The sequence below is a fragment of the Hyperolius riggenbachi genome, chromosome 5 (assembly GCF_040937935.1).
Source record: "Hyperolius riggenbachi isolate aHypRig1 chromosome 5, aHypRig1.pri, whole genome shotgun sequence".
NCBI lineage: Eukaryota > Metazoa > Chordata > Amphibia > Anura > Hyperoliidae > Hyperolius > Hyperolius riggenbachi.
The window spans coordinates 110347224-110371621 of record NC_090650.1 but is presented as its reverse complement, the minus strand read 5'-3'; the positions used below and the strand labels follow the sequence as shown (position 1 = coordinate 110371621).

General features: G+C 42.6%; 1 protein-coding gene across 2 annotated transcripts in view; it reads right to left on the bottom strand.

Moving 5' to 3' along the window:
* KAT2B (lysine acetyltransferase 2B) overlaps positions 1-24398 on the bottom strand; it is a 120879-nt gene that overhangs the window by 32618 nt on the left and 63863 nt on the right. For both annotated transcript variants that reach the window (XM_068236125.1, XM_068236126.1), the window contains exons 6-10: positions 17148-17339; positions 14085-14191; positions 8429-8548; positions 3596-3732; positions 722-930 (exon numbers count right to left, since the gene is read on the bottom strand). In XM_068236125.1, the coding sequence (XP_068092226.1) occupies positions 722-930; positions 3596-3732; positions 8429-8548; positions 14085-14191; positions 17148-17339 (765 nt within the window). The remainder of the gene's footprint in view (positions 1-721; positions 931-3595; positions 3733-8428; positions 8549-14084; positions 14192-17147; positions 17340-24398) is intronic.

Genomic DNA, 24398 nt, shown 5'->3' with positions numbered 1-24398 from the left:
TGTTGGTGATTTTTGCAGATTGATGGATCTGAGTTAAGGGCCCGCAAAACAATTAATTGAGCTGTTTATGTAGTGCATTGACACTCGTTACAGCTGAGACTTTGATTGTATTGCCATTGGGAGACCAAAAACCTTTTTTTTTTTGCACTAAAAGAAGCAAGCACAAATATATTTGAATATTTATTACTGACTCTGCTATGCAGACAAAACACTTCAAGTAGGGCTGGATTTACCATAAGGCACTGTAGGCACATGCCTACAGGCACCTAATGATGGAAAGGCCGCTCACTCCCCTCCCTGAGTGGCTCGGTCCCTTCTTACCTATGCAGAGCATAAATGAGAGGTTACTCACCCGGCTCTCAGCATTCCACTTACGAGATCTCCCTTCAGTCAGGGGCACCTCTAGCTACTTCATACTGAGGGTACCTCTGGCTACCTAATGCTAAGAGACACCTCTAGCTACCGTACCTATGACAGGAAAGGGAAGTAAGGGAGAGGTGACAGCCGGCACACTTGTGGTGCGGTTTTCCGCTGGTTTTTAGGTTTATGGAGGGTGAAGTGTAAGGTGGTTCCTGTGAAGTAAATCCGGGCCTGACTACAAGGAGGCTGAGTACAATAGTTATAGGATGAGTAACACACAGTCTGGCAAGATAAAAATATATTTCAAAGTAAATGACAGATATGAAAAATATCCGTATTTCGACATGTGTAAAGAACTCACGGATCAAAGACAAGGCGAGTGATATACTCTTTTGGCATCCTTGGCAGCTGATGTGAAAAGACATTTTGTAAGCCAACAAGCCAGATCATAATCTTCTTATTGGGCTTCTGGTGAAGAGAATTCCCAACGACATGAAACTCGATTACCCCCCGGCGCTCTTCCAGTCTTGCGGCTTCATCTCTTGCAGAGATAGCAGAAAGGAAGCTTGTCTGATAAACAAAGAAGATATGTGCAGTGAACAAAACAGAAAGACTGTGGCGTGTCACTGCAATAAGTAAACTGCAATACCAGCCCTTAAAGCAGACCTGAACTCAAAACTTCCTCTCTGCTTTAAAAGATACACAACAGCCCAATAACCTTTAATCAGTTCTAGATCCTTGGTACGTATCTATACGCCCCTGTGTGCCATTGTTTACTTACCGCCACCAAACGCTATCCCTGCACAGTTTCCGTTCGCCTTCGTCGCATCCGTGTCCTTCTGTGATCGGGAAATGGGAAACAGCTGTTCCCAACCCCGATCACCGCGCCTGTGATGAATGAGAGCTTGCAGCAGTGAGACGCAGCAGTGTTGTTTGCGAATTTTCGCATCGAAAATCCTATTTTCGATTTCGCTGAATTTTCACGAAAATAAGTACTATTTTCGTTTCAAAAGGCAAAATTTCACCCGAATATTTTCGGATTAATTTTCGCCTAAAGTCCGTTTTTTTCTTGTTTAATATCTAAGCCCCCTTACAAGCTAGAATCACCAAATTTGCAGGGTATATTAAGGAGATATGTGGGTACAAGAGGAAAAAAATGTATTCAAAAAGACCTTATAGTTTTTGAGAAAATCAATTTTAAAGTTTCAAAGGAAAAAAGTATACATGTAAATGCAGTAAATGACAGTTACTGTAGCAAACCTAGCGGTAGTGTAAATTTACTAATATCAAAAGAAAGGGCCAAATGCAAATGGCCAAGTTCAAAGGGCCATGCAAAGTGCCAAGTGCCATGCAAAGTGCAAAAGTGCCATGTAAAGTGCAAAATGCCAAGTGCCAATTGAAAAATGCAAAGTGCCAAGTGCAAAGGGGCAAGTGCAAAGGGCCAAGCAAAGTGCAAAGTGCACTTGGCCCTTTGCACTTGGCCCTTTGAATTTGACACTTTGCACTAGGCCCTTGGCACTTGGTCCTTTGCACTTGGCACATGGCACTTGCACTTGGCCCTTTCGAAAATAGTACTTATCTTCGCGAAAATTTATCGAAAAGAATATTTGCATTTTCGCTCATCACTGAGATGCAGCTCTCATTCAAAAGCAAAAGCAAACTGTTACACACACACACATACACACTAGTTCCTGACTACTGTTAACAGCAGACGGGAACAGAGTGTAGTTCCATCTTGTGGCCAAAAAAGTAAAATACACCAGAATACAGTTTTTTATTCAAAAATTGAATAAATACGACTTAAAGCGGAATGAACCCCAGCATTTCTTCTTTGCTCTAATAGATTATTTACAGCGGATTATATACAACCACCATTTTGTTTTTTACTAAAACAGCATTCAAAGGGTTAAACACAGGACATAGAAGCTCCCTGCCAGGAAAGCTGGACGCATCCAAACTGTTATCTTGTGTTTACTTAATTGTATCAAGTGAGGAATGTAAACACTTCTCTGACACTGCAGACTCTCCTGAACCCAGTCAGACAATCAGAAAGCATTTTTTGCTTGAGTTAGAAGATGAATAAAGCAGTTATGAAAATAGTGTGAGACTAAAAAAAGTGTACTTTGGGAACTTGTAATTTCTAAATGAATAATAATACTTATGCACTAAAGCAAATACGATCACCGTATGGCATATAAAAAGTAGGAAAATATGTTTTTATTGAATATTATGTCAGGGTTTTATACCGCTTGAGAGTGGACCTGAACTCTTGCACAGGACAGAAGGAAAACCGAGAGAAATGCACCCTGTATGTATTTAGAGAGGTTAGCCTGTTGAATCCCCCCTCATCTGTGACTAATCACTAGTGTAATTTGATCTCTCAGCTATGTCAACTGGCTGCCTTGGCAGAACAGCTAATTTGTAAACTCAGGATAATAACCTTATGTATGCTTTCATGAAAGCAGGAGGTAGACACTGCAGATTTTATTGCAGGATTTGTATCAGCTGTAACAAAGAAATGTTTTTCTTTAAAGGTTATTATGCTTATCTTTTAGAGCAGAGAGGAAGTTCTGGTGCACGTTAGTGCAGCCTGTAACGCTCCCCAACGCACACAGCAATGTAACACAAGTGGGCTGTTCACAGTTCCCACGTTGCGTTACATGTAACGCTGCACGTCGTAGTGAAAGTGCAGCATGCTGTGCGTTCTACGCGGCTTTAGCCGCATTAGACTGTTTGCACATGCTCAGTGGGGGGCGGAGAGGAGGTGGGGAGATGCCGCTACAGTAGCCGCGCACATGGCTACTTAATATGCACTGCACTGGCGGCCGCTGATTGGCTGGTTGGACCACGTGATGCGGAGTGTCTCGCTCCGCATCACGTGGTCCCGCCGGCCAATCAGCGCCACTCTGGAAGACCTTATGCGGATAGAGTCGCCTAACGCGGCTCACTCTACCGTCCTCTCCCGCACCACCATGCGTTGCGTTAGGGGCACGTTATGCGACCATAACGTCCCCTAAAATGCAATGTCTTAGTGTGTAAGTAGCCTAAAAGGTCTCAAAATGGGTCCCTGACCATTAATGGTGGAGTTATGATTCCACATGCTTGTTCTAGATTTGAGCTACATCAGAAATGCAGAGCACTGAGGCAAAATATCAGCAAAGCCATGCAATGGGATATTTTTAAAAGGGGATCAATAGTAAACTCCTACTCCTCCCAGTACATGTTTCAGTCATACCTCTGGGCCCAGCATGGCAGCAGGATCTGTAATTGTTGACATGACCTCATTGATCAGTTCAATAGGAATGTCTCCTACCGCTCTAGGCCTTTTGGAATCTTCTGTACAAAAAGGATCACTGCTTTTTCTTTTCTCACCTGAAAATATAAGACAGAGCGCACGCGTTTGTCAATATGTGTTTAGTTAGGAGCTCTTGCCATATAACAGATGCAGTTAAAGGGACACAAAGTGAAACTCCGACCAAGAATTGAACTTTATCCCAATCAGTAGCTGATACCCTTTTACATGAGAAATCTATTCCTTTTCACAAACAGAGCATCAGGGGGCGCTGTATGGCTGATATTGTGGTGAAACCCCTCCCACAAGAAACTCTGAGGACCGTGGTACTTCTGGCAGTTTCCTGTCTGTGAAACTGGTTGAACTGTGGAAAATAGCTGTTTCCAACTGCCAAAAAAGCATGCAGCAGCTACATCACCTGCCAACAGTAAAAATGTCACCATGTAATAAATGTCAGAATGTAAATCAGGAATTTAAAAGTTTTTACAATGGGCAAACACTGGCTTAATCATTTATGCATAATTATGGTAAAAATGAAGCACTTTTTTTTATTACATTATTTTCACTGGAGTTCCTCGTTAAGTGTCCCTTTAAGATTTCTTTGTTGGCACTTTTTGTTGCCAGTGATCTAGTAACTCAATGGGAACCTGAAGTGAAAGGCACATGGAGGCTGCTATATGTATTTCCTTTTAAACAACTTCCGTTTCCTGACAGCCCTGCTGATCTTTCTCACATTGGTAGTGTGGCTAATGAAGGCAGACTTTAGTAAGAGCATATTTCAATGGAAAATAACCCATATACCTTGTGCAGTTAGCATGTTCCCTTTAGTATGCAGGCATAGTGCCACTGAGACATTGGCAGCTGCTAATCAGTGGCTGTTACTGCTGCTGGCATAGTGGCAGCTGCTAATCAGTGGCTGTTACTGCTGCTGGCATAGTGGCAGCTGCTAATCAGTGGCTGTTACTGCTACAGTGGTGGCTGATAACCTACAGGTGAGCTAAGGAGGAGGCAGAGTGGCGATACAAGGTGGCCCCTGCATGTGGCAGCGCAGCTATGGCCTGCAGGTCACTTAGAATTAACAACTGTAGAGCGCTTCGGGGGTCACCATAAAAGGCTTGGCGGGACGGACATTGGACACGCCTGCCTTAAACTGAATACATTTGAGCTTGTCGGATGTGCAGGCAATGTATAACAATGCTTGTGTCTCGGTCATCAGTCAGAGCTGGAAATTCTGCCATGAAAAACAATGATCAGCAGTACAAACTGTGCCTACCTTATGTTGTAGATGTGGGATGGAGGGAGATGAGTAAACATCTAAAGGCTCATACACACATCCAACAAAGTACACAACCAACTTCACAACATGACCGACCCCACAACATCTGTTTATATGACTTGTATTTTTCCGGGCACCAACCAACTGAACAAGCAACTCGTTTACATACTGCATACGCAAACGAAACAACAGACTGCACAGTGCTTGTCTCTCAAACGACTTGTACACAGATGGCCAATTGCACGATATCATCCCAACAGAGGTGAGTTGGTCCGCTGGATGGATCGGGCAAACCACCTGTTAACAGTAGCTCGTCGTTAACCACATGTACACACATCTGATTGTCGTGCAACAGACTACAATCAGATGACTATTGGGCGGATTTGTTGAACATGTGTATGTTTAAACTGAGAAAAATGCAACCTGACAGATTGCTTTTTCTTCATGCCTCGTCACACAGAGCTCAGGGAATACTTGGACAAATATTAGGCAGCTACTCATTTCAAGCCATCTCAGAAATGGTTATGTTTGGTACATTTTAACTAGTTTTTTTACACAGCAACATGAATTTAATAAATAGAACTATACAACAACACTACAACCACAAGAAAATATAAACCACTTTGAAATCTTTCCCTATAGAATACTTCCTGTTTCCCATGAAATCTTTATGTCACATGATGGCTCCACATCACCTCAACTACTAAGCAATGTTTGGCACTCTCTTCCATAAGATTCTATGGCTTGTATATTGATTGACTCAACTGGATTTCTCATCACAGGATCAATTTCTTTTACTGCATATTTGCACACAGCAATACTAAAAAAAACTATTCACACAACTTTTTAGGCCAAGGTATAATTTCAACTCATATTCTTTACTCCCCGTGACCTTTTTTTCCTGCCACTCTGAGCATAAATTGGCAATAGCCTGTCAAAAGAAAACAATCATTTGATATAATCCAAACAAGGTAACTGCTTCCCTGAAGCACAGTCAGTCCAGGAGCTTGAGGGCTGCCATTACTACATATGATTAATGGCCAATCAGACCATAACTGCTCTGACAGAGTAACAATGTTCTTATGTCTTCATACAGCTTTAGGCAACCACATGTATACAATCATCTCTTATTACAGATCCTGTTAGAAAAGAGAACATGGGAACTGCTATTTCTAACATTTTTGACAGGAAACAATTCTGGGGCCGTTCTTTTCTTATGCGCTTGCAGTATTTAGCAATTTCCCCACCAGTTACAAGAACAATGGCTATGGTGCCTATTCTTTATGCCCTTGTTCAGGATCATTTAAAAACACCGCAAGTTGAAAAGGGCGCAGCTATCTCCCCTACTAATTTTAGCTGCTGTACAGAAATCTTGCTGCAAAAAGTATGAAACTGGCGCTCACTAAAATTGCAGCTACAATTTGTAGCTGCTATTTTCTATGTATAGCGGCTATGGTGGCTACAATCTGTAGCCACTATTTTTTTATATGTATGTAACGATTGGTGTCAGCACGCCGAGAGAATCTGATGATGATCTGCAGTATCACCAAGAATGCAGATATATACCTGATTATTGATGATCTGCAGAATCACCGATAATACAGATATATTGCTAACCTCTGGACACCTATGGCATGTGAGTGTTTGGTGTAACAGTAGTACTTTGAGTAATGCACCTGCTGAGCAGGTGATCATAGGCAATAAAGGAATACTGCTCTTGAGGGCACAGGAACCTTCCAGCAGCCTGAGACTCTCCAAGTGGTGGAGTCAGGCTGGAGATAGGAAGGACCAGAGAGTGAGTGACACCTGAAGGTGGATGTCACTATCTGATCTGGAGACTATCTCTTAAGAGGAGAGATAGCTCTCGAGGTCGGGCACGCCGGGTCGGCAACACACGGACAGATAAAGTACAAAGACAGAAGGCTGATTCGGTACCCAAGGCAAGCTGGGTCTGGCAACGGAATATCAGATATGCGAGGTACCGAATCAGAGATCAAAGGGATAGTCAGGAAAGCAGTAAGTCATAACAGATATCAACAATGCCTAGTCTGGGTGTGAGGTCCTTGGTCTCTACACCCTGGAACTAGTCTGAAGTATAACAGATAGATAACACAAGTTCCCTAGTCTGGTGTGAGGTCCATGGTCTCTACACCCTGGAACTAGTCTGAAGTATAACAGATAGATAACATAAGTTCCCTAGTCTGGGTGTGAGGTCCGTGGTCTCTACACCCTGGAACTAGTCTGAAGTATAACAGATAGATAACACACGTTCCCTAGTCTGGGTGTGAGGTCCGTGGTCTCTACACCCTGGAACTAGTCTGAAGTATAACAGATAGATAACACAAGTTCCCTAGTCTGGGTGTGAGGTCCGTGGTCTCTACACCCTGGAACTAGCCTAAGCATAAACAGAATAACAGTACAAGTAATCTGGCTCAGTGAGAATTCCCAGGTCCGCCTGGTTCAAACACACTGTTGGATCTGACTAAGGTCTGAGTGCTTCCACGTAGTGATCGCAACGGCAGACAACTTGAGATTGGCCAGCAGTGACTATATATGGAGTAGTGCTCTCCGGCACCACCCCTAATTGATCAACCAATAGTAACCTGCTCTGGAGTCAGCTGATCGGCGTGATCAGCTGATCTCTCCTTGCCCAGTATAAGAGTTCTGCCTCTCAGCGCGCGCGTGCATATTCCTAAGCCTGTGTGCACTAACAGACTCAGCCACATCAGACACACGCTGCCGCGTGCAAACCGCCGCGCTGGACGCGGAACCAGCCGCCTTACTGTTACATGCGGCGGCTTTTCCGCGTTCTGCCCTGTTACCAGACGCACGCTTCCACGTGCAAACAGCCGCATTGGACGCGGAATCCGCCGCCTCCTCAGCAGCACACGCGGCGGCTTTTCCGCGTTCTCTCACAATGTAGCTGCTATTTCTAGCTGTTATTTTTATTGTATAGTCGCTATAGCAGCTACAATTAGTAGCCGCTATTTCTCGCTGTGCTGTGGAGATGAAGGGTTAGGCACCACCAGGGGAGGTTAAGGGTTAGGCACCAACAAGGGAAGTTGTGGGTTAGGCACCACCAGGGGAGGGTTCTGTGTGAGAGTAGGGAAAGGTTAGGTCTTAGTGAAATATGGATAAAATATTACGGATATTTTACTATATCAATGTTGTAGAATATCAGTAACACTACCGATATTCTATTACCGCTATCCTGCAGCCTTTTCAACTTGCAGCTTTTTCAAATGTATGCCCTTGTTCTGGGTCAAAGACTCACTCAGCAATTAAATATTGAGAAGGCCCTAAAAGTAGGATGGTGGATAAAAGTTAACTCCTTTCATATTTATTTCCAGGTAAATTGCCTTAAAATCTTTTATGTTTTTAAGAATATAGCAAATCTAAAATGAACAGCATTTTAGGTGAAGAGGTGCCACAACATGGTAATGACATTGCTGACATGGTATGGCATGTTACATTACAGACATCTAAGACTGAAAGCTTACCCAGGCTGGATTCAAGAGCTACTTTGCCAGAGGGACTCAGACTTCCACTGTTGGACTGATCCAATGACGAAGGGCTGGCCACGTATGGTACTGTTCGTGAAACAGTAGGATTGGTAATAACTACAGTGTTGAAAGAAAAAAGAAAAATATACAATAACTCAGAAATCTCACTTTAGCTGGAGATATTGTACCTGCTGGCTGAAAGCACCTGAGTGTGAATGAGGCCTAAGGAGCCATCAGCTGAAATTAAACAATTCACATGCGGTACTTCACTGTATTGTATACATCCTGTGTTGTCAAAGGAGCACCGCATTGCTAATGCATCAATGTTAACGTACCATTACCATATAATTGCACTGCGTTATTATGTGTGATTATATTGTCCAATGGACCACAACGCTCAACCGTGAATGTAGCCTGATCCCTTGTTCCAGTGCTACCCGTCTTAATCTTCCCAATATTAACCACTTCGGTACCAGGAGTCTCTGCCCCCTTAAGGAACAGAGGCTGCTGGTACAGTAAAACGGCGCTTTCGACAAATCGCCGCAAAAATCCGTCGCTCTGTCCTTGCCGTCTCTATGATGGCAGAGTGCTGTGCGCTGGTCAGGAGCCGCTTTCATTGGCTCCTGACGCGGTCAATCAATGTAAGCCAGTGGGATTGGCTTACAGTGATGACAGGGCCAGGAGCCAATGAAAACGGCTCCTGCCCGGCTCACAGTGCTCTGCCGTCATAGAGACGGCAGGTTGAGCAAATTGTGGTGGGGACAGAGCGGCGAAAGGAGCAGTAAACGGTGGGTACACGCGGTCAATGCGACGTAGAGTGTACGTCCAGTCAGGGGCGCAGCAGCACCTGCTGGACGTAGATTTGTACTACGTCGGTCCGGATTCGGTTAAATATCTACTATATTGTACTCAATGTAATTTATCATTGTATTGTACATGTTACTCTAATCTGTATTTATAAGGCTTGATTTACACTGAAGGGATCAAAAAACTGATCCGTGTAAAAACTGATCCGTAAAACTAATCAGATATTATTTGGCATCAATTTTTGATCTGTTCCGCTATCCCTCGGTCAATGCAACGCGTCCGTCACCCCAGAATTATTATAGCCTCGCCAAACTGGCAGTCGTTCCGAGGAATGTGCCAAATGAATCCATTACAGCTAAGCAATGTGAACAGGTCCATTGGTTAACATTAGATCCGCTTGAATCCATTCTGGAGCGGTCCACTAAACTGTTTTGCCTGCCAATGTGAGCCGGGCCTTATTCTTTTTCAAAATACTCTAAACAAAACCAAAAATAAAAGGACAATGGAATATTTACAAGGAAACATACAGATGTATCTTCTGCACCCCCTGCTGTTCAAGAAAGAGAAATGCACTAATGCAGTTATCCTCATAAAGGGGTTCCGAAGTCCATGGTCGACTTATGGACAGATTCAGGCCCCTTGCACCCTACATGCGATTCAGACTTGCGATTTTGAATTAGTACTGCATAATGCGTTTTTTTCTGCGTATCTCTTTTTATCTTGATAGCATCCAGGGAAAGTTGGAATCGCAAATCGGATTTGCAGTGCGTAGTGGGCCTAAGGTTAAGAACAAGCCTAAGATCACTATCTCGTTCATTAACCGGGGACTACCTGTACATAAGTATACACTCAGGCACATATACATACACATTAAAAGTTTAGTTCCACTCTAGGAAATCTCAGACCAAGCAACATTAACCACTTATACCCCTTGAGCACCAGAGCAATTTTCACCTTTCAGCGCTCCTTCCATTAATTCATCTATAACTTTATTATTACTTATCGCAATGAAATAAACTATATCTTGTTTTTTTCGCCACCAATAAGGCTTTCTTTAGGTGGGACATTATGCCAATAATTATTTTATTAAATGTGTTTTATGGGAAAATAGGAAAAAATTTGGGAAAAAAATCATTATTTCTCAGTTTTTGGCCAATATAGTTTTTAAATAATGCATGCTACTGTAATTAAAACCCATGAAATGTATTTGCTCATTTGTCCCGGTTATTACACCATTTAAATTATGTCCCTATCACAATGTTTGGCGCCAATATTTTATTTGGAAATAAAGGTGCATTTTTTTTCAGTTTTGCGTCCATCCCTAATTACCAGCGCATAGTTTATAAAGTAACAGTGTTGTACCCTCTTGACAAAAAAATTTAAAGAGTTCAGTCCCTAAGGTAACTATTTATGTATTTTTTTTTTATTGCAATTTTTTTTATTGTATTTTTTTTTTAATTACAAAAAAATGTAAAAAAATGGGGGAGTGTGGGAGGTAATGAATTAATTTATAATGTAAAACGATGTATTTGTATATGAAAAATGCTTTTGGGTGTAGTTTTACTATTTGGCCACAAGATGGCCACAGTAACTTTTTGTTAATGCGACCTGTAAGCGTAGGTAGCACGCTTACAGGAAGTACACTGAGGCTGGGAAATTTTTGTTTTTCACAATGATCGCGCTGCTTCTCATAGAAGCAGCCGATCATTGCTGGGGGGCTGAGATCAACGAGCGGGAACGTTTTTTCCCGTTCATTGATCTCCGGGCAAGCGGCCGGCGGCGTGCACAAGCGCGGGAGCGCGGGGGTGTGTGCGTATATCTATGCTCCTGGTGCGTAGATATACAAAAGGAGCGTAGATATAAGCACCTGTGATGGTAAAGTGGTTAAAACAATAAAACAGTTAGGGTAGGCACATTTTTCAAATGATTTGAATCCACCCCAATTAAGTACTACAGAATTATAGTTTATGTTTGAAGTCAATTTTAATTTTGTGAGTTTCTTAGGACAGCTGCAGGTTTTTCCTGCTTCCAATTACTCTGTTTCTGGAAACAGATGTCATCTGTTCTTGATGACAGATAGTTGAGACAGCTACATAGAGAAAGAAAAACTAGGTCATGTACTGTATGAACTTCTAGTTCCTCTCTGCTAATGAAAAAGGAATTTATACCTCTCTCCTCCTGCCTGAAGGGTTAGTATGGTGATTAATTGCACTAGCAGATAAAAGGGCAGGGCTGGGTGACTGCACAGTGCTCACACTACAATCAACATTTTACCTGTGCTTTGGGGTTGTCCCCAGTCTCAGCCAGGGGGTACTGCATTGGATGTGTACAGTGCTATGGTGAAGGACTCTGCAAGTAACTTTGATTGCACAAACTTTCTGTATTGAAAATCTGTTAACCACTTCAGGACCATAGGCTTATCCCCCCCCCCCCTCCCCCCAGTGACCAGGGTGTTCTTTGTTTACAATTTAGGGCTCTGAAGCTTTAAAAGCTTGCTTTAGAGCCATACCACGTAGCACACAAATAAATCCCTCCCCCCTTTTCTGCCCATCAACAATTTTTTTTTCTTTATAAATTTGTGTACACACGCAAACATATATATATATATATATATATATATATATATATATATATATATATATCTTACCCTATCCCTCCCCCCGCCAGCCAATGACAGCGATCGGCAGTCATAAGCATCAGCCTATGAGAGCCGATCGCTTTTGAGCCCCTCTAGAGGAAAGCCGAGCGGCACGGCTGTCCCCAGTACAGTGCTGCCATAGATCGCAGCGGTGTACAATGTAAATAGACAGCGTCGCCGTCTAACAGTCTGCTAGCAGCAGACTGGGAGACTCAAGCAGGGATGTGCGTACAAATCGGCAAGCGATCCCCTGCAAAATCCAGTCTCAGGACTTGACGCCTTTCGTTGTTAGGCAGTCCTGGGGCTGCCAAACTCCTGACGCCGATCGGCGTTAAGCGGTCGGGAGGGGGTTAAAGAGTACCTCCAGTGAAATAGAGCCTGTAATGACAGCCTCTGTCTCCATGAAATCAGATTGGGGGGTGCGGGCTGAAATACATACCTGCCCTGAAGTCTTAAGGCAGAGAGAGCCGCATAACCTCTCTCCTCGGCAGTGTGCCAGCGGCCATGTTCTCAAAGACCCCAGAAGGTCTTCAGAAACCTCCTCCTGAGTGGCCATGGCCTGCCCCCAGCTTGGTAACCATCAATCAGGATGTGCTGCCGAGCTGAGGGTGGGCCGTGGCCACGCAGGTGGATGTGCACAGAGCCCTGGCGGCAATTTGAAAAAAAAACAACAAAAAAACTCCAGGGCCTATTCTGACGGGGAAGGCGGAGCAGTTATCTGACTGGATGGATGACGTCAGAACAGGTGATTATTTTGCCCTGCAACCCCCTCAATCATCTATTATGCAGACAGAGGCTGGTCTATTTTCATTTTAGTTACTCTTTAAAGAGAACCCGAGGTGTGTTTAAAGAATGTTATCTGCATACAGAGGCTGGATCTGCCTATACAGCCCAGCCTCTGTTGCTATCCCAAACCCCCCTAAGGTCCCCCTGCACTCTGCAATCCCTCATAAATCACAGCCGTGCTGTGAGGCTTTGTTTACATCTGTAGTGTCAGTCTCAGCTGCTCCCCCGCCTCCTGCATAGCTCCGGTCCCTGCCCCCGTCCCTTCCCTCCAATCAGCAGGGAGGGAAGGGATGCAGGCGGGGACTGGAGTTCTGCAGGAGGCGGGGAGAGCAGCAGACTGACACTATAGAGATAAACACAGCCAGCTCTGACAAGCTGTTTGTCAGCAGTGTGGCTGTGATTTATGAGGGATTGCAGAGTGCAGGGGGACCTTAGGAGGGTTTGGGATAGCAACAGAGGCTGGGCTGTGTAGGCAGATCAAGCCTCTGTATGCAGATAACATTCTTCAAACCCACCTCGGGTTCTCTTTAAGAAACTGAGGCTTTCTTACATTAGGGCTGCTTTCACATCGGGACGTTAAAGCAGCCTGTAATGCAGCCCAACTCACAGTAATGAAAAATCAATGGGCTGGTTCACAGTGCCTGCGTTGCGTTTGAGTATAACGCTGCACGTTAAATGAAAGTGCAGCGTGCCGTGCGTTATACTCGTATTTGGCTGTGTTAGACTGTTTGCACATGCTCAGTAATGTTTTTTGTTTTTTAAATGTGCCGCATGCACAGTTTTCATTCGATCCGTATGCGTCAAAAAGTACGCATCATGTACGCATCAAGAGACGCATAACGCAATTCATAACGCATGTTATGCGATCTTAACGTCGCATCAAACGCAACGTCCAAGTTTGAAAGAGCCCTAAATGAAGCACAATATCATCAAAACTGCTGATATCTCTGAAAGAATATACTGTATAAATGTTTTATCATGTGACATTTCAACTTCAAGTTGGAACAATGTATTTCTGTTCAAAGGCAGCTATCAAGACTGTACAAAATTCATTATACAGGTAGTCACCGGTTAACGAACGAGATAGGGACTGTAGGTTCGTTTTCAACCTGAATCTCTTCTTGAGTCAGAACAATGTGCTATGTCTGTCCCCTGTACCTCCTCTGTGCCCCCCTGTGCCAGCAGTGTCCCCCTCTGTGTCTCCTCTGCCCTCTGTGCCTGCTTATACAAGTTTAAAAGCCACTTTTTCTCAAAAACTACAAGTCCAATTTGAAAAATATTTTTTTGGGCTTGTTCCCATGAAAAACACTGAATCCATGCCGTTCGTATCGGCGGGTCGTTCGTAAGTTGGGGGACTACCTGTACTATAAAGAATTTCTGAAAATAACTTTAATAATAATAATAATAATAATAATAATGTACCTGCTTGGATTCCAAGCTCATTTGTTCTCGAAGATGAAGACATAAAATCTTCATCCCATATGGGAGAGTTATGACTGTAAACCTCTTCTTCCAACATGGATAGGAATCTACACCACAAACAGAGCAATAGTTAGCAAAATAGATACAGCGAACATGGTAACAGTCATCAACTCTGGTTCAAGTAAAGGAAGCCAGAGGTAAGAAGGATATGGAGGCTAACATTTTTTTCCTCTTTAAAGTGGACCTGAACTCTTGCACAGGACAGAAGGAAAACATAGAGATATGCACCCTGTATGTATTTAGAGAGTTTAGCCTGTCTTATTCCCCCTCGTCTGTGTCTGATCACAGCTGTAATTTGATCTCTCAGCTGTGCCAGCTGGCTGCCTTGGCAGAGCAGCTATTTTGTAAACACAGGAGATTAACCTAATGTCGGCGTCCATGAAAGCAGGAAGTAGACACACTGCAGATTTATATCAGCTGTAACAAAGAAATGTTTACCTTTAAAAGGTTATTATGCTGTTGCTTTTCTTTTAAAGCACAGAGGAAGTTCTGAGTTCAGGTCTGCTTTAAACAATTTGCCTGGCTGCCCCCCTGATCCTCTGGCTCTAATACGTTTATCCACAGACCCTGAACAAGCATGCAGATCAAGTGCTCTGACTCCAGTCTGAATGCATTTGATGCATGCTTGTTTCAGGTGTGTGATTCAGAAACTACTGCAGCAAGAAAGATCAGCACTACTGACAGGCAACTGATATTGTTTAAAAGGAAATTAAATACGGCACCACCCATATCTTTCTCACCTCAGGTTTGTTTTAGGGGCATCCCCAGTCAAAACCAGCATATTTCATTAAAAATACACAGGACTTCCTTGGATTGTTTAGAGAGAATACATTCCACTACTCTTTGTAATTAGAGGGCCTATATTCCTACCAGTTCATGATTTTCTATCCTCTCTCTTGTAAGAGAAATGTACAGAAAGGGTTGCACATCTGCCACTTTCTCTAAAGGTGCACAAACATGTTACAATTTTTCTGTCTGATTTTACCCCAATTTGATTTAAATGATCGCTTGTACCGAAAAATTTTTGTTCATGAAATCTGAATACATTTTCCAGTATGTCCTGATTTTTTCTGAGATAGTATAGTGTGTGATGGATTGTCAGATTGTATTTAACCAGAATAACTTGTATATAACTCTTTAGTACATACCAAATGATGGATGGAATTTTGAAAGCGTTTGTATATAAGCATATAATGAAAAGATGGAAAGATTGTATGGCTGGATAGAGTACTGGTTAAGGGCACTGCCTTTGACCTGGGAGACCAGGGTTCGAATCCTGACTAGAGTCAGTACCTATTCAGTAAGGAGTTCAAGGCAAGACTCCCTAACACTGCAGGGTGGCCTCTTGAGCGCGTCCCAGTGGCTGCAGCTCTTGAGCGCTTTGAGTCCGATAGAAGAAAAGCGCTATACAAATGTTTGGATTATTATTTTCTTCGGATTATGGTATGAAATGTAAAAATATATATGGAATTGTGTGTTTTTTGTTTTTGTAGAATTATAATATATAACTGTGTTGTACTTTGTTTAATCCTCTCAAAGAAAATGGAGATGACTTTCCATACTACTCTTATAATTGGAGGTCCTTTTCTCACTCAGTACTCTTCCATGCTCCTGTAATTAGGGGTCCTCTGGCCCCAGTGAGCCATCAGTACAGTGTGAGGGTCACAAATGACATAATGTACCACCCACATCTTCCCATGCAAGTCCCACTTATCTAATATAAAAAGTCACTCAGCTGCTGCTTTCAGACCTTCAAGGTCACCAAGACCTGTCGTCTGGTGGAGGAGTAGTGAACTAAATCACCCAGCATGATGATATGTTAAAGTTCAAGACATGACTTAATTGTAGCCTCCTGATCTCTGCCAGCAGAAAGGTAACTGGTCCCCTGAAGATGTCAGCTAAGGAACTGTAGTGTATATAAGGACAAAGGTGGTGTAAGTGAAGGTGTGGTTGAAGTAAACCAAATCTACAGTGGTCATTCTGACACTACACTAATAGCCAACAGATACCAATTACTGCAGTTGTTTGGAAGTGCCACAACTCCACTTTGTCTGGGAACTTGCAGCTGAAGAACGCAGTTCACCCTTCCTCATGGTGGGTGCATCCCTGGTGCCTACCAAGAACTAGGAACACATTTGTACCTGGAGTTGGGTTTTATGCTTGATTTATATTTGCCTTAAGGATTGCAGGATCACCTTAACCCCCCGTTTATTTCTGGATTTTAGGGTCTAAAAGCAGTGCAGGTAAAAAAAAAATCATACCACATTAAGATCTGCAGCAGCCCCTGCACAGACTCACCTCCCTAGGATCCAACACTGTAATTCTCCCTCTGTCCTCCGGGTGGCGCTGTACCCCTATAGTGAGGTCGCAGTCTGTCGTCATGATGATAAACGGCGATCTCACCAGAGGGCTCAAGAGCCTCCGAGGACAGGAAGAATGGCTGCCAGAGTTTGGATCCCGGGGAAGGGGGGGTCGAGTTAGAAACACTGCCACGCTGTGCTGTCTCCTCACACTCCCAACAGCTACCAGTCAGGCTCGGGATTACCGCTGCTGGGTTTCTCAGGATTACCACCAAGGAAGTTAAAGAGAAGAAGAGGTAGCAGAAAACAAACACACAAACAAAACATGATACCTAAGAGGGAATCCTCTGGATCCTTTAGAGGCTTCCATACGTCCTCCTGTAAACCACCGCTGCTGTTGAGGACCTTTTTTATGCATGAAGATGAACTTGGCCATGATAACCTCTCTGGCAAGCTCGTTGAATATGTTCTAGTAGTCTGTGCGTGGCAATGGTGGGGCCAGGAGGATGTGAGACGCCTCTGGAGGTATGTGATTTAAAAAACCTCCATGGCTTACCTCATCTTTCTCTTACCTGTGTTCTGTCCACCTCTGGGTTCATTCCAATATGCGATAAACACAGCTCTCTAATGGCAGATGATATATGGCCAGATTTGTCTAGGGAATTTGTAGAGAGTGGAGCAGGTGTTCTTGGATGATACTTACTTAGGGAAATGGGTCAGGATTAGTGTTCTCTTCTCCTGTGGCAGTTTGTCTTTCTCCTGTCTGGCCTGTTCTAGCAGCTGACGCCTCATTACAGTGAAGACAGAACGCAGTAATGTGCGCCCAAACACCTGCGTCGTTTCGTATCGATGCAAGCTGTCACAGAACTGGGGGACATTGCAGAAACACAGCCACCTGCAGTAATAAAACAAAAACAAGATGTCATTTACAATATTTTACCAAAGAAATGCCTCACAAATATTTTAAGCTACTATTTTAAAGACAAAAGCTGAAAACTGAAAAATGAACATTCGTTAAAGCCTTCAAGACAAACAATAGGTTTTCCTGCTGGAAATAAATGCAGACTCTCCTTACACATAAAATATTACGTTCTCCTTTCATCAGCATTTTTGTCCATTACTGGCTCCCCATCTGTGGCATGCGTTTGTGCTCAGCACAAGGAAGTGGAGTACAGTAGGGGTGGAGTATTTAGAGGAGACACCAAGAGAAGCATGTTCAAAACATTCTCTGCTATGTTATTAAAGAGGACCAGTAATGAATGGATTTACTGTACATAAAGGGCTAAGGATGACCTGATTTATATTATTTTTATTTATACTGCGCCAACATATTCCGTAGCGCTGTACAACATGCAAAACATACAACAATGGATAGCATAGATACATAAGTTGTTCAATATACTGTACAATCAGGGCAACCAGTGACACACATACAGGTACATACAATAGGTGTGTAGTTTGAATAACATCACCAATACTGATAGATATTCATTTGATAAATTGCACAGAAACAGGAAACAAAAGGAGAGTTTACAATCTAGAGGGTAGCGGGGTGGAGACACTAGGGGAGTAGACAGAGGGGTTAGCAGATGAGGCAGTGAGCTTTAAACTATAGTTATAGCAAATTATAAGCTTGTCTGAAAAGATGTGTCTTGAGAGTACACTTGAAAACGTTTAGGCTTGGAACATTACAGATAGGCTGGTGTAAAGAATTCCAAAGGAGAGGTGACACTGGTGCGAATTCCAGGAGGTGAGAGTGAGAGGAGGTGACTAAGCAGGAGCACAAGGGGGTCTCTTGGGAGGAGCAAAGATTCCAGGTGGATTATATCTGGAGATTAATAAGGAAATGTATGGAGGATATAGCTAATGTAGAGCTTTAAATGATGGTGTTAGGAGTTTGAACTGGATCCTTTAGGTGATTGGTAGCCAATGGAGGGATTGCCAGAGAAGGGCAACAACAGAGGGGATGGAGAGGTGAATGAGACAAGCAGCAGAGTTCAGTAGGGACTAGAGAGGTGCCAGTCTGTTTTTTGGTAGGCCACAGAGTAGGGTATAACAGTAACCAAGACAAGACACGATTAGAGGATGTGCAAGCATTACAGTAGCCTCTTGTGTAAGGAAGGGGTGAATTCTGAAGATGTTTTTAGATGGAAGTAGCAGGAGGTTGTTAATATGTGGTTGAAATGAGAGCTCAGAGTCCAGAGTTACTCCCAGACAGCCAGCTTTAGGAGTTGAGGTTATTGGGGTATTTTCTAAATTAATGGTAACTACAGGGAGTGCAGAATTATTAAGCAAGTTGTATTTTTAAGGAATAATTTTATTATTGAACAACAACCATGTTCTCAATGAACCCAAAAAAACTCATTAATATCCAAGCTGAATATTTTTGAAAGTAGTTTTTAGTTTGTTTTTAGTTTTAGCTATTTTAGGGGGATATCTGTGTGTACAGGTGACTATTACTGTGCATAATTATTAGGCAACTTAACAAAAAACGAATATATACCCAAATATATACCCATTTCAATTATTTATTTTTACCACTGAAACCAATATAACATCTCAACATTTACAAATACACATTTCAGACATTCAAAAACAAAACAAAAACAAACCAGTGACCAATATAGCCACCTTTCTTTGCAAGGACAAAGTTTTGATCTGTTCACCATCAACATTGCGTGCAGCAGCAACCACAGCCTCCCAGACACTGTTTAGAGAGGTGTACTGTTTTCCCTCCTTGTAAATCTCACATTTTATGATGGACCACAGGTTCTCAATGGGGTTCAGATCAGGTGAACAAGGAGGCCATGTCATTAGTTTTTCTTCTTTTATACCCTTTCTTGCCAGCCACGCTGTGGAGTACTTGGACGCGTGTGATGGAGCATTGTCCTGCATGAAAATCATTTTTTTCTTGAAGGATGCAGACTTCTTCCTGTACCACTGCTTGAAGAAGGTGTCTTCCAGAAACTGGCAGTAGGACTGGGAGTTGAGCTTGACTCCATCCTCAACCCGAAAAGGCCTTGCTGACGTTTGAGTCGGACTGGAGCTCTCTGCCCTTTATCAATCCAGCCACGGGCCCATCCATCTGGCCCATCAAGACTCACTCACATTTCATCAGTCCATAAAACCTTAGAAAAATCAGTCTTGAGATATTTCTTGGCCCAGTCTTGACGTTTCAGCTTGTGTGTCTTGATCAGTGGTGGTCGTCTTTCAGCCTTTCTTACCTTGGCCATGTCTCTGAGTATTGCACACCTTGTGCTTTTGGGCACTCCAGTGATGTTGCAGCTCTGAAATATGGCCAAACTGGTGGCAAGTGGCATCTTGGTAGCTGCACGCTTGACTTTTCTCAGTTCATGGGCAGTTATTTTGCGCCTTGGTTTTTCCACGCGCTTCTTGCGACCCTGTTGACTATTTTGAATGAAACGCTTGATTGTTCGATGATCACGCTTCAGAAGCGTTGCAATTTTAAGAGTGCTGCATCCCTCTGCAAGATATCTCACTATTTTTGACTTTTCTGAGCCTGTCAAGTCCTTCTTTTGACCCATTTTGCCAAAGGAAAGGAAGTTGCCTAATAATTATGCACACCTGATATAGGGTGTTGATGTCATTAGACCACATCCCTTCTCATTACAGAGATGCACATCACCTAATATGCTTAATTGGTAGTAGGCTTTCGAGCCTATACAGCTTGGAGTAAGACAACATGCATAAAGAGGATGATGTGGTCAAAATACTCATTTGCCTAATAATTCTGTACTCCCTGTATATGTAGGGGAGCAGAGAGCGATGGATGAAGTATCACAATTTCTCTTTTGTTTATATTAAAGGACACCAGAGACGAAAATAAACAAATGAAATAAACAATGGTATCTATCTTCCTTCTCCTAAAAATGACTTTTTAAGATATTCCACAGTTTTATTTTATGGTTAAGGGCTCTTTCCAACTAAGACGTTTCGTTAGATGCGACGTTAAGGTCGCATAAGGTGCCCCTAAGGCAACGCATCTGAGCTTTGAAGTTGAACGTTATATAGAGCCGCGTTATGAGTGTCTTGATGCGTCCGTGATGCATACTTTTTGACGCATACTATCGGACAAAAACGGCGCATGCGTCCAAAGACTGTGGAGACCATGTGATCGGAACACTCCGCATCACGTGGTCCCACCAGCCCATCACCGCACAAAACAGCCGCTCCAGGAAGTTAACACTGCACGTCACACAGTGCAGTGAATATTAATTAGCCATGTGACTAGGGACAATAGCGGACTCTCCCCTCCTCCTCTCCTGCACTGAGCATGTGCAAAAAGTCTAACGCGGCTAAAACCGCCTATAACGCACAGCATGCTGCATTTTCTTTGAACGTGCAGCGTTACACTGTAACGCAACGTGGGCACTGTGAACAGCCCATTGATTTTTTATTATTGTGCGGTGGGCTGCGTTACAGGCTGCTCTAACGTGCGCCTGTAACGTCCCACTGTGAAAGCAGCCTTCATCTACTTTTTAAGTTTTAACTGTTTTATTGTTTTTGCTCAATGACACATTCATTAAAATATGCCAGAGCTAAAATCTATGAACTATTGACATTTTTTATATCTTTCCTGCTCTCAGAAGCCATTTTCTGCTAAGAAAGTGTTTTATAGTTGGAATTTCTTATCAGTGAGGGTTACAATGTAGTCACTTCCTGTCTGAGTCAGGACTGAGTCAGCCACTTACATTACCTGATATGTAACTCTTTCAGACAGGGAAAGAAAAAAAGGAACACAGCATAGTTATTTGTGTGCTAGGCACTGTACATACCCATGACTATCTCATCATGTCACCTCGAGCCCGCTGTTTTTTTCACCTTATGCATCAGAGCAATTTTCACTTCCCATTCATTCGCCAATAACTTTATCCCTACTAATCACGATGAATTGATCTATATCTTGTTTTTTCCGCCACCAATTAGGCTTTCTTTGGGTGGTACATTTTGCTAAGAATTATTTTTTTCTAAATGCATTTTCACAGGAATATTAAGAAAAAAATTGAAAAAATGCATTATATCTCAGTTTTCGGCTATTATAGCTTTAAAATATAGCTGTACCATAATTACAACCTATGTATTTTATTTGCCCATTTGTCCCGGTTATTACACCATTTAAATTATTTGGAAATAAAGGTGCATTTTTTCATTTTTGCATCCATCACTATAATTTAAAAAAATTTAATTAATTTTCGTAATATACCCTCTACACATGCATATTAAAAAAGTTCAGATCCTTAGGTAACTATTATTGTTTTTTTATTATAATTTTTTTTTCATAAAAAAATTTATTTGGGTAATTCTTGGTGTGGGAGGTAAACAATTAATTTTGAATGTAATAATGTGGGTTTATTTTATTAAAAAATGTATGTAGATGTAGTTTTACTATTTGGCCACAAGATTTTATTGTGAGATTTTATTTTTTTTAGCCCTGGAAGCGAAGTGCTCGCTTTCAGGAAGTATTAGGAGGAAGGGAAACTTTTTTGTAAGAAAGATGGCAGTTTCTGATAAGAAACCTTTGGTCTTTCTACCGGGAACTTAGATGAATGGGAATTATGTTACCATTCATTGATCTCTGGGCTAACGGGGGACCACGCGAGCATGCAGCAGCGCACAGCAGCCCTACAGCAGCCGCCTGGACTTGACCAGCCGCCTGGACGTGATTGTCAAGTCCAGACGGCATAAATGGTTAACTACTTTAGCCTTTTGGACGTATCCGCTACGTCCAAAAGGAAAAGGCTGCTGCATGCTCCCGCTGCCTATCATGCACGCGTGCCGCCGCCCATTAGCCCGGAGATCAATGAATGGGAACACAGGTGATTTCGGAAAAACGCTCAAGCGCTAGCGCTTTTTAAAGCGCTAGTGCAATGATACCCTATGGGCCTGTTCTCACTTGGGCGATTTGCGTTAAAGGGAACCTAAACTGAGAAGGATATGGATTTTTTTTGTTTAAAATAATAGCAGTTGCCTGACTGTCCGGCTGATCCTGTGTCTCTAATACTTTTAGCCACAGCCCCTCAACAAGCATGCAGATAAGGTGCTCTGACTGAAGTCAGACTGAAATAGCTGCATGCTTGTTTCAGGTGTGTGATTCAGCAACTACTGCAATCAGAGAGATCAGCAGGACTGACAAGCAACTGGTATTGTTTAAAAGGAAACATCCATATCCCTCTCAATTTAGGTTCCCTTTAATCGCCGGCGATTAACGCAAACGTGTAGCCTGCACCATTTTCAGGCGATTTCCCGGCGATCGCATTTAGAGCGCTCGCTTACATGAAGAAAAAAATTTGAATGAGGCCATCTTGTGGCCAAATAGTAATACTAAATCTACATACTTTTTTTTTTTTTTTTTTTTTTTTTAAATAAATTCACAAACTATTACATTTAAAATTAACGGTTTACCTCCCACACTCCCAAAAAAAATCCAAATAAAATTTGTAATTAACCTCCTGAGCGGTATGGACGAGCTCAGCTCGTCCATCACCGCCGGAGGCTGCCGCTCAGGCCCTGCTGGGCCGATTTTTATCAAATAAAGTGCAGCACACGCAGCCGGCACTTTGCCAGCCGCGTGTGCTGCCTGATCGCCGCCGCTCTGCGGCGATTCGCCGCGAGCAGCGGCGAAAGAGGGCCCCCCTAGCCGCCTGAGCCCTGCGCAGCCGGAACAAAAAGTTCCGGCCAGCGCTAAGGGCTGGATCGGAGGCGGCTGACGTCAGGACGTCGGCTGACGTCCATGACGTCACTCCGCTCGTCGCCATGGCGACGATCTAAGCAAAACAAGGAAGGCCGCTCATTGCGGCCTTCCTTGTTTATTATGGGCGCCGGAGGCGATCGGAAGAACGCCTCCGGAGCGCCCTCTAGTGGGCTTTCATGCAGCCAACTTTCAGTTGGCTGCATGAAATAGTTTTTTTTTAATTAAAAAAAAACCCTCCCGCAGCCTCCCTGGCGATCTCAATAGAACGCCGAGGAGGTTAATTAAAAAAAACAAAAAAACATAAATAGTTACCTAATGGTCTGAACTTTTTTAAATATGTATGTCAAGAGGGTATATTACTATTCTTTTTAAAATTATAAGCTTGTAAATAGTGATGGACGCAAAACTGAAAAAATGCACCTTTATTTCCAAATAAAATATTGGTGCAATACATTGTAATAGGGACATAATTTAAATGGTGTAATAACCGGGACAAATGGGCAAATAAAATATGTGGATTTTAATTATGGTAGCATGTATTGTTTTAAAACTATACTGGCTGAAAACTGAGAAATAATGAATGTTTTCAATTTTTTTCCTTAATATTCCTGTTAAAATGCATTTAGAAAAAAAATTCTTAGCAAAATGTACCACTCGAAGAAAGCCTAATTGGTGGCGGAAAAAACAAGATATAGATCAATACATTGTGATAAGTAGTGAAAAGGTTTCTGGAAATATCTGGAAATATGCCTGAAGAAGGGTACTAGATCCCAGAAAGCTTGCATAATTTAACTGTATCAGTTACCCATTAAAAGGTATTATTTTTACAAGACTTTGTTTTTTTCTACCTACATGATAAGTAGTGATAAAGTTATTGGCGAATGAATGGGAGGTTAAAATTGCTCAGATGCACAAGGTGAAAAACGACTGAAGGCTAAACTGGTTAAGTTTGCGCAAAGGGGATGACATGAATGCAGAAACAGCAGACAGACAGGACGGTCATGGACTGGTGATATAGTATAAGGAGACAATACATGTTGCTTGCCTTCGGAAGTACTTTGGCCAAAGACGTATTTGACCTGCAGATCGTATAATTTAATGGGTGGGTTGAACAGAGGATTAGGAAGGATCTACAGGACCAGATAGGGCTCCATAGGTTAGAAAAAAATATTCTCCTACAGAAAGTGTGGTATGTCCTATGTAAACATATGCATATACTTCTGTATTCACCTGGTAGAAGGG